At 26.6% G+C, this 15,525-nt stretch overlaps 2 protein-coding genes across 8 annotated transcripts in view; one reads left to right on the top strand and one right to left on the bottom strand.

The window, feature by feature from the left end:
* Nucleotides 1-15,525, bottom strand: part of LOC132951777 (uncharacterized) — a 260,467-nt gene that overhangs the window by 217,474 nt on the left and 27,468 nt on the right. For 6 of the 7 annotated variants that reach the window (XM_061023732.1, XM_061023735.1, XM_061023730.1 and 3 more), the window contains exon 2: nucleotides 9,172-9,248. In XM_061023732.1, the coding sequence (XP_060879715.1) occupies nucleotides 9,172-9,174 (3 nt within the window). In that variant the 5' untranslated portion in view covers nucleotides 9,175-9,248. Of the gene's footprint in view, nucleotides 1-9,171; nucleotides 9,252-15,525 lie in introns of all 7 variants that reach the window. The other variant, XM_061023728.1, reaches the window with a different exon arrangement.
* LOC132953015 (uncharacterized) lies at nucleotides 4,238-7,302 on the top strand. The gene is made up of 8 exons (XM_061025556.1): nucleotides 4,238-4,315; nucleotides 5,089-5,152; nucleotides 5,268-6,044; nucleotides 6,106-6,157; nucleotides 6,486-6,585; nucleotides 6,711-6,830; nucleotides 6,900-7,058; nucleotides 7,217-7,302. The coding sequence occupies exons 3-8, from the start codon at nucleotides 5,294-5,296 to the stop codon at nucleotides 7,283-7,285; spliced, it is 1,251 nt and encodes a 416-aa protein (XP_060881539.1). The 5' UTR covers nucleotides 4,238-4,315; nucleotides 5,089-5,152; nucleotides 5,268-5,293; the 3' UTR covers nucleotides 7,286-7,302.

The raw sequence follows: 15,525 nt of genomic DNA, 5'->3' as shown, positions 1-15,525 counted from the left end.
TATTTACACAGGGTTATTACATACAATAATATAATTTGATAACCAAAAAAAATAAATATTTTTCCAAGATATTAATAAAAAAAATAAAACAATATTTAAAATTAAAGTTTAAAAATGTAGCTACCGTTAGCGGGACTAGGAATTATGACAGGGGGGCTAAAATTTATTTTGGAGGGCTTAGCCCCCCAAGTTTCCCCCTAGTTACGCCTATGCTGGTACCAAACCAAAAACAATCCCCACAAAGATCTTAAAGTCCAAAATCTTAACCAAATCTCCAAATTATATTACACCAGATTTCATAATAAACTTCGACAACACACAAATCCACTAATCTCTAAATTATCAACTAACACACTCCCCGATAACCCGCACCGCAGACTTAAAAGACAACGGTGTAGAGATCTGCTTCTTTAGTAGGCGAGCAAAATAAGTGCTGGATGTTGCTACCAGGTAACACCTTTCAAATTTTAAAAATGTTCATTGTTATTACTGTCACTTTATAGGGAGTTACCACTGGGTATCCCCCCCTAATCTTAAGATTCATGTCAACCTATTTTTACCGTCAATTATCAAAGCTATTTATTGTACATAAAAAATGTTATAGATTGTAAATATATTTCAATATAATAATGAAGAAAAAAAGTCACCCATATTTGTTAATCACAACAACGTTTCTACAACAATGTTAACAAAATTTAAATACAAATTACAATTAGATTGAATTACATTGCAAATAGTAAAATAAAATGAAAATGTTTTTTTTCTATACCCATTTTGTTTAAATTTTATAAACTTTAAAAAAAGATATCGTTTAATGTTTGTACTAATAAGTAACCCCTACAGGATTTTATATTTAAACTTATTAAAACGTTTTTAAATTAAATTACGTAAGATAATCTTTGTAAAATGTTATAATTTATGTGATTTTAAAATTAAATATTTTAACGATCATAAAATAATAATAGTATCGTTCTAAATTTTTACAAAAAAAATATATTTTACCATACAATTTATATTTAAATACTTAAATAGAAATTATTTAAATTAAATTATAGTTAATATTGGTAATTTAAATATAAAATTCTACAATTTTTCTTGAATTTAATCTATGAATTAGGTATGTATTATCAATTGCTAAGACGTTATTTTATTTTCATTTAATTTACTTTTTATGCTAAAATATTTACTAAAATATAATTAGTAGCTAAATATACCTAATAAATAAATAAAGTTATTACCTATAAAATTAATCACGATTCATCGAAAAAACATTAAATTGAAGTTTATCCAATGGAAACAATGTTTTAAAAATATTAAAAAATGTGTTAAGAATGTAGGTATTTTTAGATTGTTGCATTATGCAAAATTATAGAAAAAACATTCAAAACACATTATTTTAAAAAAAGTGTATATCTTCATAAATAAATGGCCGCCACTGATGGTTTGATTTCAATCTAAAAACCCAGGGGAAGCAGCTCTGCTGTATAAACAGAAAGTTTCGAGTGTAACTTAGTCATTGCATATTATATCACTGTGATGGATGTATTAAATTTTAATTTACTGATAAATCATTGCACAGGAAAAATGATTCTTAGTGGGGAGTGGGGACAGACCATTTAGTATATCCCCGATTACTTTTAAAAGTACAGTGCATTTTTAGATTCTGAGTGGAACGATGAATGTGTTTACTTTTGACCTACTACAAAAAAAGTAAATAATATATACAAAAAATACCAATTAAATCCAATTTACTACGAGAAATCACCATCACAAATCATTGTAAAACCAATACACTATTCGTCGATCCACTTACAATTTACATTCTATAGCAAATATAAAAATGCTGATTGGTACCTATGTATATTATAGTAATATTTAATTACGTAATTATTTAATTTACTTATGAAAACTTTGATTTCGTATTTTAAATAATCGAAATTTGTAAAAGTGTTAAGGTTTCAGTACCTAATACTCAGTTTTATTTAATGTCAATGTAAATTATTTCGCTACTATTCTTTTCTACTATTCACTCCACAAATTTAGGGTAGATATTATTATATCTACATGGTGCTCGAATTGAATATCTACCTGAATAATAATCATAACGAATTTAATTTTAAATATAAATAATCGATTTAGCACTACAACTCTCTATAGTGGTGAAGCAGAAATCGAATCAGGGCAGGCCACACATTGCAGTGGTACGTTGCAATCGTTCGTCCTGACATCAATTCCCAAGAGTAGAACTCGGTCATACTCTGTACACACGCGTCCGACCAACATCACATCCTTGTTTTCAACAGCTGCGGTTAAACGCACAGATGAAAAAAAAAATCCATAGAAAAATGTCTGTTTTATCAAAACATCCCTCTATTTCAATAAAGAGCCAATCGAATTGACATAACAGTATGACGTGCAAGATATATCGTGGCATGCTCCAAGGCTGTATAATATCACGGCAGTAAAAAATATTATTAGATAACCATCACGATAACTTTTGGTCGACTTTTAGTTTATATGCATTACTTATAGGTTACGCATATATTATATATATACCCATGTAGAATGTAACAGAAAGACCTGACAAATTATGTATCTTTTGTTCTACATCTACTAAATATTTTAATACTGAAAAAAAAATTAATTTGTCAGGTCTTTCTGTTACACTCTGTATAAGCGTACCTGCTACAACAGGTGGCTGGTGCCCAATGTTTCTGTAAAATTTGTACTTTCTCCTACAGCATTAAACTGCTATTTTGTAAACGTGAAAAATATATTTCATTATTGGATAAGGTAGACATATATTAACATTTCAACAACTAAAGTTCCGTGAGTACCTATCTTCATATTAAGTTACGGACGCAGTTAAGAGGACGCTACACGGATATTTGTTGTCTCCGTCTTACAAGTGCGTAACATAGAAAGTTTACGCTTAGCAGATCACGTTGAACTCCATTAGTTTAAAAATTAGAGCGAATCGACCTGAAACTTGATGGTAACAACATTATCTATGTTTGTATGTGTCACTATGTGGGTTTTTACGATGACTCAGTTTTTAAGTTAGTTACGAGCATTTTTAATTTACGCTATATTATTATATACGCATAACTTGCTAAAAAAATTAATAATCGTGATAAACATACTTACAAACACAGATAATGTTGTAACCATTAAATTTCATAATAGGTCGATTGACTCTAATTTTTAAACTAACAGAGTTAAACGTGATCTGCTGAGCTTAAATTTGCTAAGTTCGCACTTGTAAGACGGAGACAACAAATATCTGTGTAACGTCCTCTTAATTATTTGTATTCGATAATGATAAAATATGTTTTTTAAATAAAATTCTGCGACTATGTTTTTATTTCTGTATTGCCCACTTTAACTTTGAATTACAGTCAAACAAATACAAGTTTATTACATTTAAACAATCCAAATTATATTTACGGCACATTCAGCTTGTCTTATGTTATGAAACAAAGTTGTTTTGAACGATAGGTACCTAATAAACTATAATACCTAATAGTAGTAGATTACTGAACAATAAATATATAATATTAATTGTGAAAACTGAATAATTTAAATGTCATATAATTTAATTTACTAAACTTTGATTTAATAATTTAAACTCTAGAATTGGTCGGATATATTGTTCGGTTGTATAGATTCAACACATTAACCTGCTGCAATAATTATCCGGTCATTAAACCCATTCTTAAATTAAATTATATATGAATGATAGTAAAAAGGTGCATGTCAACAATATTAATAGAAATAGCTTTCATAAAGTTTAATAATTTTATATTGATCTACTATGAAAGGTAACGATGACATTCAATCAGGTAGGTATAGCAAGTAGGTACATGGAAAAATTTGAATAATATATTATAGTATAATAAATAGTAGGTATAAACATTATAAGGTATATTATTTAAGACAAATTAAAAGTTATTTTCCTTTAAGAATTAAAGAATATTATAGTGAAATAATTTACAGTTAGGATTTTAATTACTGTTAATTTTGTTTGAAAATGATTGCGATTTATTTATTGACTCGTAGGTTTGGATTAATTGGGTTAGCTAAAGGTTATTAAGCATAGGTTTTTGGCAGTAGCCTTCTATTTTAGGTGTATTATTTACCCATACCTATACTTTTGTTTAATAACGTACCTACCTGCTTTAAAATTGTAAAAAGGACACAACTCTTAATTATACCGTATATTTGTTTCGTTTTTGTAGTTCATTCGTAATTTTCTATGTATTATGGAGCTCATAAGCAGACATCCGTCGGTTGATAATAGTTGTGTGTCAGAAAAGTGAGTAAATATTTATATTATTTATAGATACAACAGGTTATAGGTACGAGGTACCTACCAAAATTAACTTATAATATAGGAACACGAAAAGTATTAAATTAGTTTTCTTATTAAAATATAACAATTATTTATGATTAAAAATACATGACCGTATGTTGATTGTTTTAGACTTAATATAAATAATGTTGGTTCTACAGTTTTTATAGAACCTTTTTTTCGTTCTTAGAATTTTTTCCGTAAGTTAAATTGAATTATTTATGTTTGTTATTGGTCAAAAAATGTGACTAAAAAAAGTTATACCAGGAACTGCCTAAGGGCCATTAGGAATTTCAAAATTCTTAAATAGCTAGGTATTCGATAAAAGTGTGATAATTGTAAAATGTGTTCACACACAAGATCAAAATTTTGGATTTTATATACTCCTTTTAGTAGAGAAAAATTTAAAGCTCAGGGAAAATGTGTAAAAACCATATGATTAATTTTTTTAAGTGTATGTAAAACTCTTCATATTTCATTATTATTTATTGTATTTATGTATTGAAGACTTAACTAACTTCTTTTGTACTGCAGTATCGTACATGAATAAATAACCATAAATAACCGCGTTATCTGTGTTCATTAGCTTATCCCTATATACATACTATTAGACATTTTGATATTTATACTTAAATTTGAGGCAAGTATAAAATGTTATTAGTAATAGATATAAATTGTATTTATATTAACATATTGATATATAGTAGTAATAATTATTTTACATTTTATTTACATAGGAATTCTATGAAGAAGATCTAAAACAAAAATCTAAAGAATTTTGTTATAATATAATAACAAATAGTAAGTACCTAATATAATAACTAATAAGTATAATATTTGATTTTAGAAAAATATGATTAAAGTAGCTAACAATATATTTGTCTCATTAACTTATTTCTGGTATTGGTATGTTTAGTTGCGACTTCATCAACTATAGTCAGTATGAATTCGGAGAAGTTGTTCAACGGTGGACCAGTGGCTCTTAACTTATCGACGTACAAGCAACTAGGCTATTATCAACTGTTAGACCCGAAGGGACCGCACATTTACGGATACCATCTTTACAAAACAATTCTGAAAATATTCCTCTTGATTGTTCAATTTATTACGATTTTTGGGGTGATGGGTTTTTTTATTAAGATGGAAGATACCGATACCGACCCTAGTAAATCGAATTCCTTCGAATTAATTATTATCCTAACAAATTGTTCACTATCGTCGTTGAAAATGTATACACTCATTTCAAATTCTAAAATAATTTGGGATCTCTTCGACCTCACGCGTACAGACTTTTTGAGATGTTCTCGACATAGTCAATTGATCACAGAAAACTTTGTGAAACGTTGTAAAAAATCAACTACGATCACGAAATGGATAGCTCGTTCTTTTCTAATAGGACTAATATTATGGGTAATGGGTCCTTTTATAGCTAATGAAGAATACACTAAACCCAACACTGTTCATCGACATAAAAATATTATCAATATTAAGTTTCCAGTGACCGTGAAGACCTATAACAATTACTACTTTGTGTTTTATTTGATGGAAGTGGCTGTAGGTTTTTGTATCGTTTATGGCTCGGTTTTAATAGACGCTTATCTTATGTCATTTTGTTGGATTATTTCGGCACAATATCAATCGGTCACCAAAGCATTCACAACATTTGGATACAATGAACAGGGATCCCCGAAAGGTGAGGCAATTATTATATATAAAATTAATATTATTATTGGTTGTGATTTTTTTCATTTTAGACATTTATAAAGATTTCAAATCAATTATAATCGACCATCAAAATGTTTATTTGTAAGTACCCTTTTTCAGTATAGGTATATTTTAATTTGTTTTTAACTTTAATATAGGATATTATGCAAATAAAAAATGTACTTAACCTCCTATCTAAACACATGTATAATATATTGCATTATAATATAATGTGTATGCATACATACATTATATAGGTATGGCAGATAGTGCTTTATTCTGTTATTCATAATAAATAATGTACCTATAGGTTAAAAGGTACCAATAGGTACTTATTTTAAAATTAAAATGGTTATAAACAATTGTTTACGTGTAACTGTAGTTAAGACTTATTTGTGTTGGTAAATACTTTGGTACTGTTACTTTTTAGAAAAATGAAATCATTTTATGCTGTCGTGCGACCTATTACTCTCATTCATGTTTTTGCTTATTCGTGCTCATTAATTATGTATGCATATGTCATCGTAACGGTAATATAAACAATTAATATAGATAGATGTATTTAATATAAAAATTTTACATGGAATATTAGCAATTTGTGAAAATTAGAAAATATTGTCTGAGCATTATCTAGGAATATATGTATATACTACAGATATTTAATTCAAAAGAATCGTTCATTATTGCTGAAATAATGAAAATAGTAATGACGGTATCAAATGTCACAATGGAAGTGTTTATCTTTTGTTATTTATTCGAACTTATCGACAACAAAGTAAGCGAGTGTTTAAATAAAACGACATTGTAAATGGTCTGTTATTATTACGGTATTTGTTTCTGGTAGAAAGAAGATGTGAACTTTGGATTATACAGCTGTAATTGGACTGGGATGGACATAAAGTTTAAACAACTCTTGTTAATGTCAATGAAAATGAACAATGCTAATCGATTAAAGTTAAAAGCATCGCCAGACATAACTATCAATCGGCCATTTTTTGCAAACGTATATGAATAAAACAATATATTATATTCTAGTTATTCTACTATAATACGTAATACGTATATATTATAATTATTAATATGATAAAACATATATTTTTATTAGTATTTATTTATGATATCTTACGTAATGGTTTTTAGAATTATAAAATATTTTTTTAGGTAATCCACACTTGTTTCAAAATAGTTTCAGTTTTAATCCAAACTCAATCCATCGACTTATTAAACTAAATAAAATAGAATGACAGTTAAATATGGACTTACAACATCAGAATTCATAATATTAAAAATATTCAATGTAACGTATATCAAAATACATACCTAGAATCTAGATACAAATTAAGTTAAACTGACTTCAATGTTTAGAAAATAACTTTAGTACCTAGGTACAAACATATGATTATTAATATATTATGTAATAGAACTACATTGTAGTACGTAGGTGCTTACTGCATACTACAATGTATTATTATACTACTTATTGTAATTATAAATTAAATGTGTAACACACACATATTTTAACGAGAAATAAAATGTTAATAATAATTGCACGTATTATAATAATATCTCCTATTTTGGAAATTTTTTTTTCAACCATCAAATTTTTGTAGGTATTGTATCCTAATTTATTACAATATGGTTTAAAAAAATAAAAATGTTTATCAAATGTTAATTTATAATAATTATATGCACAAATGCACTATAGTTGTATTGTTTTACCTAGTTAGTATTAATTATGCTATAAATCGACATATTAATACCAGCTGTAGAGTTATTACTAGTTTTAAAAATTACACGATATTTTACAAGATTTATACAAGTACCTATGAAACTTTTAGTTTATGTTAAATATGTTTAATACGTAGTAAATTTATTTAATGGATGTTTTATGTCTTATAGTACTTACTGATTTCAATGATAAATACCTACCTACTTATTTTTGTTCAATCAATTATATATTTTCTTTGTTTTGAATGAAGTTGTTATTATAAGTACTTCTGGAAGATTGTAAATTGTAGGTCACATTAAAGTATAAACACATAATTTTTTAACAAAAGGTTTTCATAAAAATTGTTTTTTTTTCTCTCATTATTTAATAATGTCTTCTTTATTTTTATAAAAGTGTCAAAAGCTTAAAATGAATTTGCGAATATCATAGCATACTTAATAATGTTACTCGACATTATTCTACAAAGTTATTTGATAGATCAAATTTTAAAATTTTTGCTTTAATGAAATATAATTTACTAGGTACTACATCAATATCATTTAATTGAATTATTAATAATGAACAATAATTAAAATATTAAATTGGATATTGTTAAGTTTAATAGATAGGTACTATCTATAACTGTGGCATGATTGAATATGAATTTGATGTGAGTTGAACACCTACTAAATAGTTTTATATAATCCTATAAAAGAACGTTATGTGAGCCGAAGTAGGAATACGGTTGAGAACGGTCCATTCTGACTACTAAACAATTAAGAGTACTCAGTTCACGTAACGTTGTCAAATATATTAATTATTAATATAATTTATATATTTTGTAAATCGTTGTATATGATATATTGATGTGTTATGAATTTCCTTACCTAACCTAGTCTAAGATTATTAATTCATTGTTTCATTTCAAGTGCGCTCAATCATACGGGCCAAAAGGTGATAAGTGCGCAATCATGTTATGGTAAATAAACCAACTTATAAATCCACTTATAATCCACTTTGCATCACTCTTACTGATAATTGATAAAACTAATTATTGTATGTAGATTTATCCAAAAAATACACCACAATTCAGAACGGAGATAGGTCTCTGTATCCTGTACCGGCTGTAGAAGGTACCCAGGGGTTTTCTTTTTGACTGTTCTGATTATCGGTACCGATAATAAGTAATAACGCCCTCTATTCTCAATGTGTAAACTTTAAAGTCAAAGCTCTTTAAAGAAAGCTTTTTCAAAGTAAGGAACTTTTTATAAAAACAAATTCCTAATAACAACGTTCATATTATATACTTCAAATCAATTAATTTACTTTGGTTTTTTAATAATATTGTCATGTATTTAAAATTATTATGTACAAAATACCTACTTATTGAAAATTAGTTTTTTCTTACCATTTTATTTTCATTGAAGAATTCTATCTTGTTCTTGAGGTAAATAATTAAAATTGAATTGCATGTATGATCACTTGCTGCTGCAAAAAAAAAAAACAACAAATTTAAACTACAATTTAAAAAACATTGATAAATTGATGAAAATACATCTGGGAGAATGGATACAATTGAGATAAATAGTTATTTTTAAGTTAGAAGTTAGAAGTTAGAAGTGGTAAATAAACGATTAGAAATAACACCTCTGAACAATTATAACATTGGATAAAACATAACTTAACAAAATATAAATTAGTTACTTATCTGGTTCAATGAACACTAATATCTACACTAATTATGTGTGCTAACTTAAAAAGGAGTTTTTTTTTTTATAAAAGTACCTAATTATTTAGCAAATTTCCACCCAATTAAAAACATATCCAATCAATAAATATGATATCTAAGGACATGTTATATAAGATCCTAAAATACATTATAATTTTCAAAAACATAATTAAGCGCTGGAAATAGTAAAAATATACCAACCAAATATACTTTTGATCTTTGAAATCAACTTTGAACAACCAATTTTATACCCAACGCAAACTTCGTAACTGTCATTGATTCCATAAATTATTTTTACTTGGACACTATAAAATCGTTAATTATAATTTATAAAATACAATTACATTTAAACTATTCTCAAACAAAATAAGTACTAAAATTGATAAAAAAACTGCTTTTAGTATGATATTTTATATATATAGGATGAACCTACATAATATATCTATATTTTTTTGTTGTTTGGTGTTTATTGACTAAAAAAGTCTTAAAAGTAAACTATTATTATTCTATTCTAATATACCCCTATTTAATATAAATGCATTAAATATTTAAATACAACTACCTACGTATCTGAATAAAAAGCAAAGATAAGATGAATTGTAATTTAAAAATATCTGGGAACTCGCTCTGTTTTGTAATGGGTTTCGACTTTCGCGAAGGTACCTACCTCGTCATTGAGTAAGCCACTGCAGTATAATGGATGTGTTAAAGTTAGTTTAATTCAATGGTTAATCATTGTATACGAAAAAAAAACAATTTTGTACGAAGTAGACGGATGGATCAGCATCCATTTCTAAGGTTAGATACTAGATTATATTATATACTTATATTATATTTACAATTACATTAATTAGTACATATTGTAGCTGTTTAGTACCAATATATAGTTACTATAACTACTTAATTCAGTTGATTGAAGTAATTTTTTTAAATGTCGAAGTGATATTATACTGCGGTACACAGTATTCTATAGTATTATCTAGTTTGTCGTGAAGTCGTGAAACAACGGTTAAATTGTAGTTCTAATCAGGTATTAAATTTTTTTTTGTATTATATAAATCGCCAATTATTAAAAGAAAACGTATATAATAAATAACCGTATTTTTTTTTTTTTTTGAATTGACAATTGGTTTTTTGTTCAATGTCTCCACCTTGCCAAAAGATAAAATAACACCCATATCCAAATCGTGACGTCAGATCCAAATAAAAATAAGACCCATTGTAAAACGTAAAACCATCATCACACCCACCGGGATCTAAAATAACTATACATTTCTTAAAACTTTACGACGTAATACATTAATTTTATAAAATTTGAAATATTTTCAAATCACACAGTTTTTACTTTATACAGATTTTTATACTTCAATATTAATACAAAACAGAAGGATGATATTATGAATACTTTAAACTCATTAAATATTTTAAATAAAAATCAAAAAAGAATGCGTAATACTATTGGGTTTATCCGCTTTGGTGAAATAACAGTCATGGACGTGATGCTTTCTCGGCATTTAAACATCTAGAAGACGACGATCGATTTCAGAGCTTTTACAGAATGGAAAAAAAACATTTGATTTGATGGTTGAATTAGTTTAACTTAAAGTTCAAAAAAAGGATACCAATTATAAACGTTCATCGTGCCCTCGAGAACGCATGCTTATTATACGCTCAGCCCTCAGAATACTTAATACTTAATATATTTTATTTTTCTATATATAATTAAACGGAGACACCTATTTGCTATTTGTATTAATTGTATTGGTATTTATATTTTAATCGACAAATATTGAAATATAGTAATAAATATAAACTCATGCATAGGTAACAATATGGTTAAGTTGTAAAGTTAAAGCATATTATGTATAAATTAATTAATAATCTTGTAGGCGGTTAATTCGATAATCACAATTTTTTTTTTGTCCTTTAATGAAATTTGCGCGAATTAAACGGAGCTTAGCGAAATACAAAAAAATTCACTTGCATTTAGCACAACAATATAGGGTAGCTAATAAATAAATAAAAACACTCACCTAGTAAAAAAAAAGAGAAAACACCCGAAACAGTTTCTTTACTTTGGGATATAACTATAGTATATATACAATATACAGTGGATATATATAAATAAAAAAAAAAAGGTCGAAAGGAGTTCATCATCGAGAGCTGCTTTGGAGAGATGAATTGCGATTGGCTTGTGATGGACCGGGTGGGGGGTTGTGAGGTGGACGGTAGTGGGTAGGCTGACATTCACTTAAGACAGGGCGATGCTGTGATCATCGGAGAGAAGCATTTGTGTGTTTGGGGGTTGGGGTGGTGCGTGCGGGATACAACAGCTAGTGTACAGTATATAGTGCGGACAAAGATTTATTCGAAATTTATGCGACACAACAAGCCGCCAGGGAGTCTGATGGCTCTTTGAATCTTTTAAATCGTACGGTCTTGTGAAAATTGCTGGGCCTCTCGCTGTGCACTTATACATGCATCTTCAGTACTATATACAATATACATATATGTGGTCTGAATGAATGATTTGTTCACCTTATTGTTATTAGTAGGTATTGTTGGTGTCATAGTTGTACTTGTTGTTGTTGTCATAGTAGTTGTATTATAATTTCCGAATTGAATACGTTTTCAGAATTTATTTTGACAGAATGCAAAAAATCAAAAGTGATAATAACAATACCAACTTTTTTGAAAATAATAGTACAGGTACGCAATTTATTTTGAAATTTAAAAAATTGAAAATCAATAATTTATATAAACAATTATTTTTTAATGGTTAGAGGTATAAAATACAAGTCGCCTTAAAATGTAATAAAAAAATTATTTTGAAATTAAACTTCAACAACAACCAATGGATCTATAATATTGTTTATCGGTACGAGTATAATAGGTAGCTAATATTTAATTTTCTTAGACTCGTTTCACAGACACAAGTAATAACGTTTAGGCGTATAGAACGCACAAATGACGATCCTTCTCGTATATATATATTATGACCCGTATATGACTCGTAGGAAAAAATCAAAATTAAAATCGTAAAGATGTAAAAGCGATATTTTAAATCGAAAAAATAAGAAAATGTTTTTTAACATAATAACATCTAATAAATTATGAGTCGCAAAACAATTAAATCTCTGTTAGGTTAATAGTAATAATATGTAATCATAAAATCATTATAATATAATATTAGTGTTGCAATCAAATAAAACTAATATCGATAAGCAAAATTGAAATTAAAATCGATAAATTTCATTTCGATTTCAAGTCCGCATGTATTATATTACTTTTCACTAATATTATATAACACGTGCATCCTCGAAATAAAATTTACAATACTCTATTAAGTAGGTATGCCTATAAAAATACTGTTTTAATAAAAAAAAAAATGTATATTCCAACACCGATTTGGTATTTTAGTTGTTCATTTCAATTTTTCATTATTGTTGAAAGATTCATTCAAACATGGCTGCAAGGTTACACAATAAAAATACTTCAATGGACGAGGGTGATGCAAAATTGATTACTTTAAGCCGTTTTTAAAGAGAAACGACGATAGAAACAACTAAATCAATGCGTGAACCCGAAGAAAGTACATAACCCGCTGTTCATACAATTTTTAACAGAGTTATAAAATAAACAATATATCGTACCTAACACATCAAAGAACTCAGTGAAACACAATACTGTTGTGTTACCAAACAGTTTTAACTAATTTATCTTTACAATTGTATAACAAATGTATTTTATGCTCGAACAATTATTTAATCAAATTATTACGACTGCTATATAAAATGTTGGACTATGCTAGACACCTATATCTAATCAAATTTAAAACGACATAACTGCATTGAATGGTTTTATTTTATTAAATATCTCAGTCTTGAATAAGCCATAATATTATATGTACCTAACATTACAATTTACTAAAAACATAAAACTATATAAAGCTTATATATGTTTCAACACGGCGTCAACCATTTTAAATTTATTTGAAGTACAGAGTGGCAAACTGCCACTTAAAATATAAACTTCCATTATAAAAATTAAACTCTGAAATATAGGCACTACCTATATAATGTATAATATTATAATAAATAAAATAAATATCTTGTTTGAATATTCAGTTGTTTTAATTTAGTTTGAGTTAATTATACGACGTGGTCTTCATAAATCTTAATTCTATAGCACACCACCTTGCAGTGTTTGCATAAATGGCTGTATATTAATTTAATTATAGACTTAAAAAACGACAAATATATTTGAGAATTAAGATTAATATGTTTAATATTTACCAATAACAAAAATGAAAAAAGAAAAAGATTAAGAGGACGTTACACAGACATTCTTACAAGTGCGTAACACAGCAAATGTACGCTTAGCAGAACATGTAGTTCCGTTGATTTAAAAATTAGAGTGAATTGACCTCTAATAAAATGTAAATGTAAGATTATTATCTAGGCAATCATATAGTCTTTTTAATATATTTTAATTTTAAAAAGAGTTATGAGTAATTTAAGACGTACCTACAAACAATTTACAATTTTAAAATACATACTTATAACTGACTTTAAAATTAAAATATAATAAAAAGCCGATGAGATTGCTTTGATAATAATCTTACCTTTAAATTGTATAAGAAATTAAGGAATCAATTCACTCTAATTTTTAAACTAACGGAGCTAAACGTGTTCTGCTGAGCGTACAATTTGCTATGTACGCACTATTGTAAGACGGAGACAAAATTAATGTCCGTGTAACGTCCTCTTAAACGACAGATTAAACATAAACCATTGGATAATAGTGAATATTGATCGATTTTACGGTTCAACAGCATTTAAGATGCAATGTTAAAATACTATAATCTGTAAATATCAGTTTGATAAAATTGTATTTTATTATAAAACAAATGCGAAGGTATAAATTCAAAATGTATAAACATATTACCGAGCATATTACATGTTTAATTGAAAATATTTATAATTTTTTTTTTAACTTTATCTTTTTAGTTTTTATAAATATTTAATCATGTTATTATAATTAGAAATAAGAAGTTGAAAAATTAAATATAAGTACCGTAAAAAATATACATTTCGCTTAGTATTGTTTTTATGTAAGATGACTTATCATTGTTTTCAAAGTTTCAATTTAAAAAACATTAAAAAACTATATTGGAACGAGGGGAGAAATACGAGACAAATAACTTTTATACCGGTTCTTCTAATATTTAATGTATAATGATTTTTTTTATTTAAAAATTAGAATAAAATATAAAACTTATCAAAATACAATATAAATAGTTAGATAGAATATAATTTAATGATGATTAAAATTAATATTTCTGGAAAAAAAAGAAATTTATTAATTTAGATTATCACTTAAAACGAATAACAAAATACTATAACTCTTTTTAAAAATAATAAAGTACCTATAAACTAATATTCGTTTTATAAACAGATAAACAGAATTGACAAAACTTTCAACAAAGTTCTTTTCATGATTATAAATAATAATTTCAATTATAACGAGAAAATTTTATTTTAATTAACATAACATCTGATAGTAAAGTCATAACTATCGTTATAAATAAAATAAATAATAAATCGAGCATTTCAAGCCAAATTAAAAATGTTAATTGACAAAGAAGTTCATTCAAGTACGCAAATTGACTACATAATTGTAATAACAGACATATTAGTACCAGACATATAGGTACCTATTAATTTTGTGTGTCTAAAATTGTAATATTATACCTACTCTATGTCGAATTAAAACTACCTCATTTTTTGTCAATTAAATATATTTGGCCATTTTTGTACCTATAAAATATTTTAAATTATTAAGAACAATACAATATTTATTTTTGTCAGTTTGTGTAAGATCTTGATGCATTATTTAAATTTAAAATCGTGTCAACTAAATAATAAATACGTTTTCCAATTCAACTCACTCATACAAGATTTAAACTTTAACAGTGAACTACAACAATTAATAACCACTTCCTACCTACCTACATAATTGCGTCTGAAAGAT

Source organism: Metopolophium dirhodum, chromosome 9 (genome assembly GCF_019925205.1).
Source record: "Metopolophium dirhodum isolate CAU chromosome 9, ASM1992520v1, whole genome shotgun sequence".
Classification (NCBI taxonomy): Eukaryota; Metazoa; Arthropoda; class Insecta; order Hemiptera; family Aphididae; genus Metopolophium; species Metopolophium dirhodum.
This window is presented reverse-complemented; position numbering and strand designations above follow the sequence as displayed.

Bases quoted from the DNA above. Each gene is read 5' to 3' on its own strand.
- LOC132953015 (XM_061025556.1), top strand. From the start codon at position 5,294: ATGAATTCGGAGAAGTTGTTCAACGGTGGACCAGTGGCTCTTAACTTA. The intron at 6,045-6,105 runs GTGAGGCAATTA...TTTTCATTTTAG, and splicing joins TGAACAGGGATCCCCGAAAG to ACATTTATAAAGATTTCAAA. The intron at 6,586-6,710 runs GTAATATAAACA...TATATACTACAG, and splicing joins ATGCATATGTCATCGTAACG to ATATTTAATTCAAAAGAATC.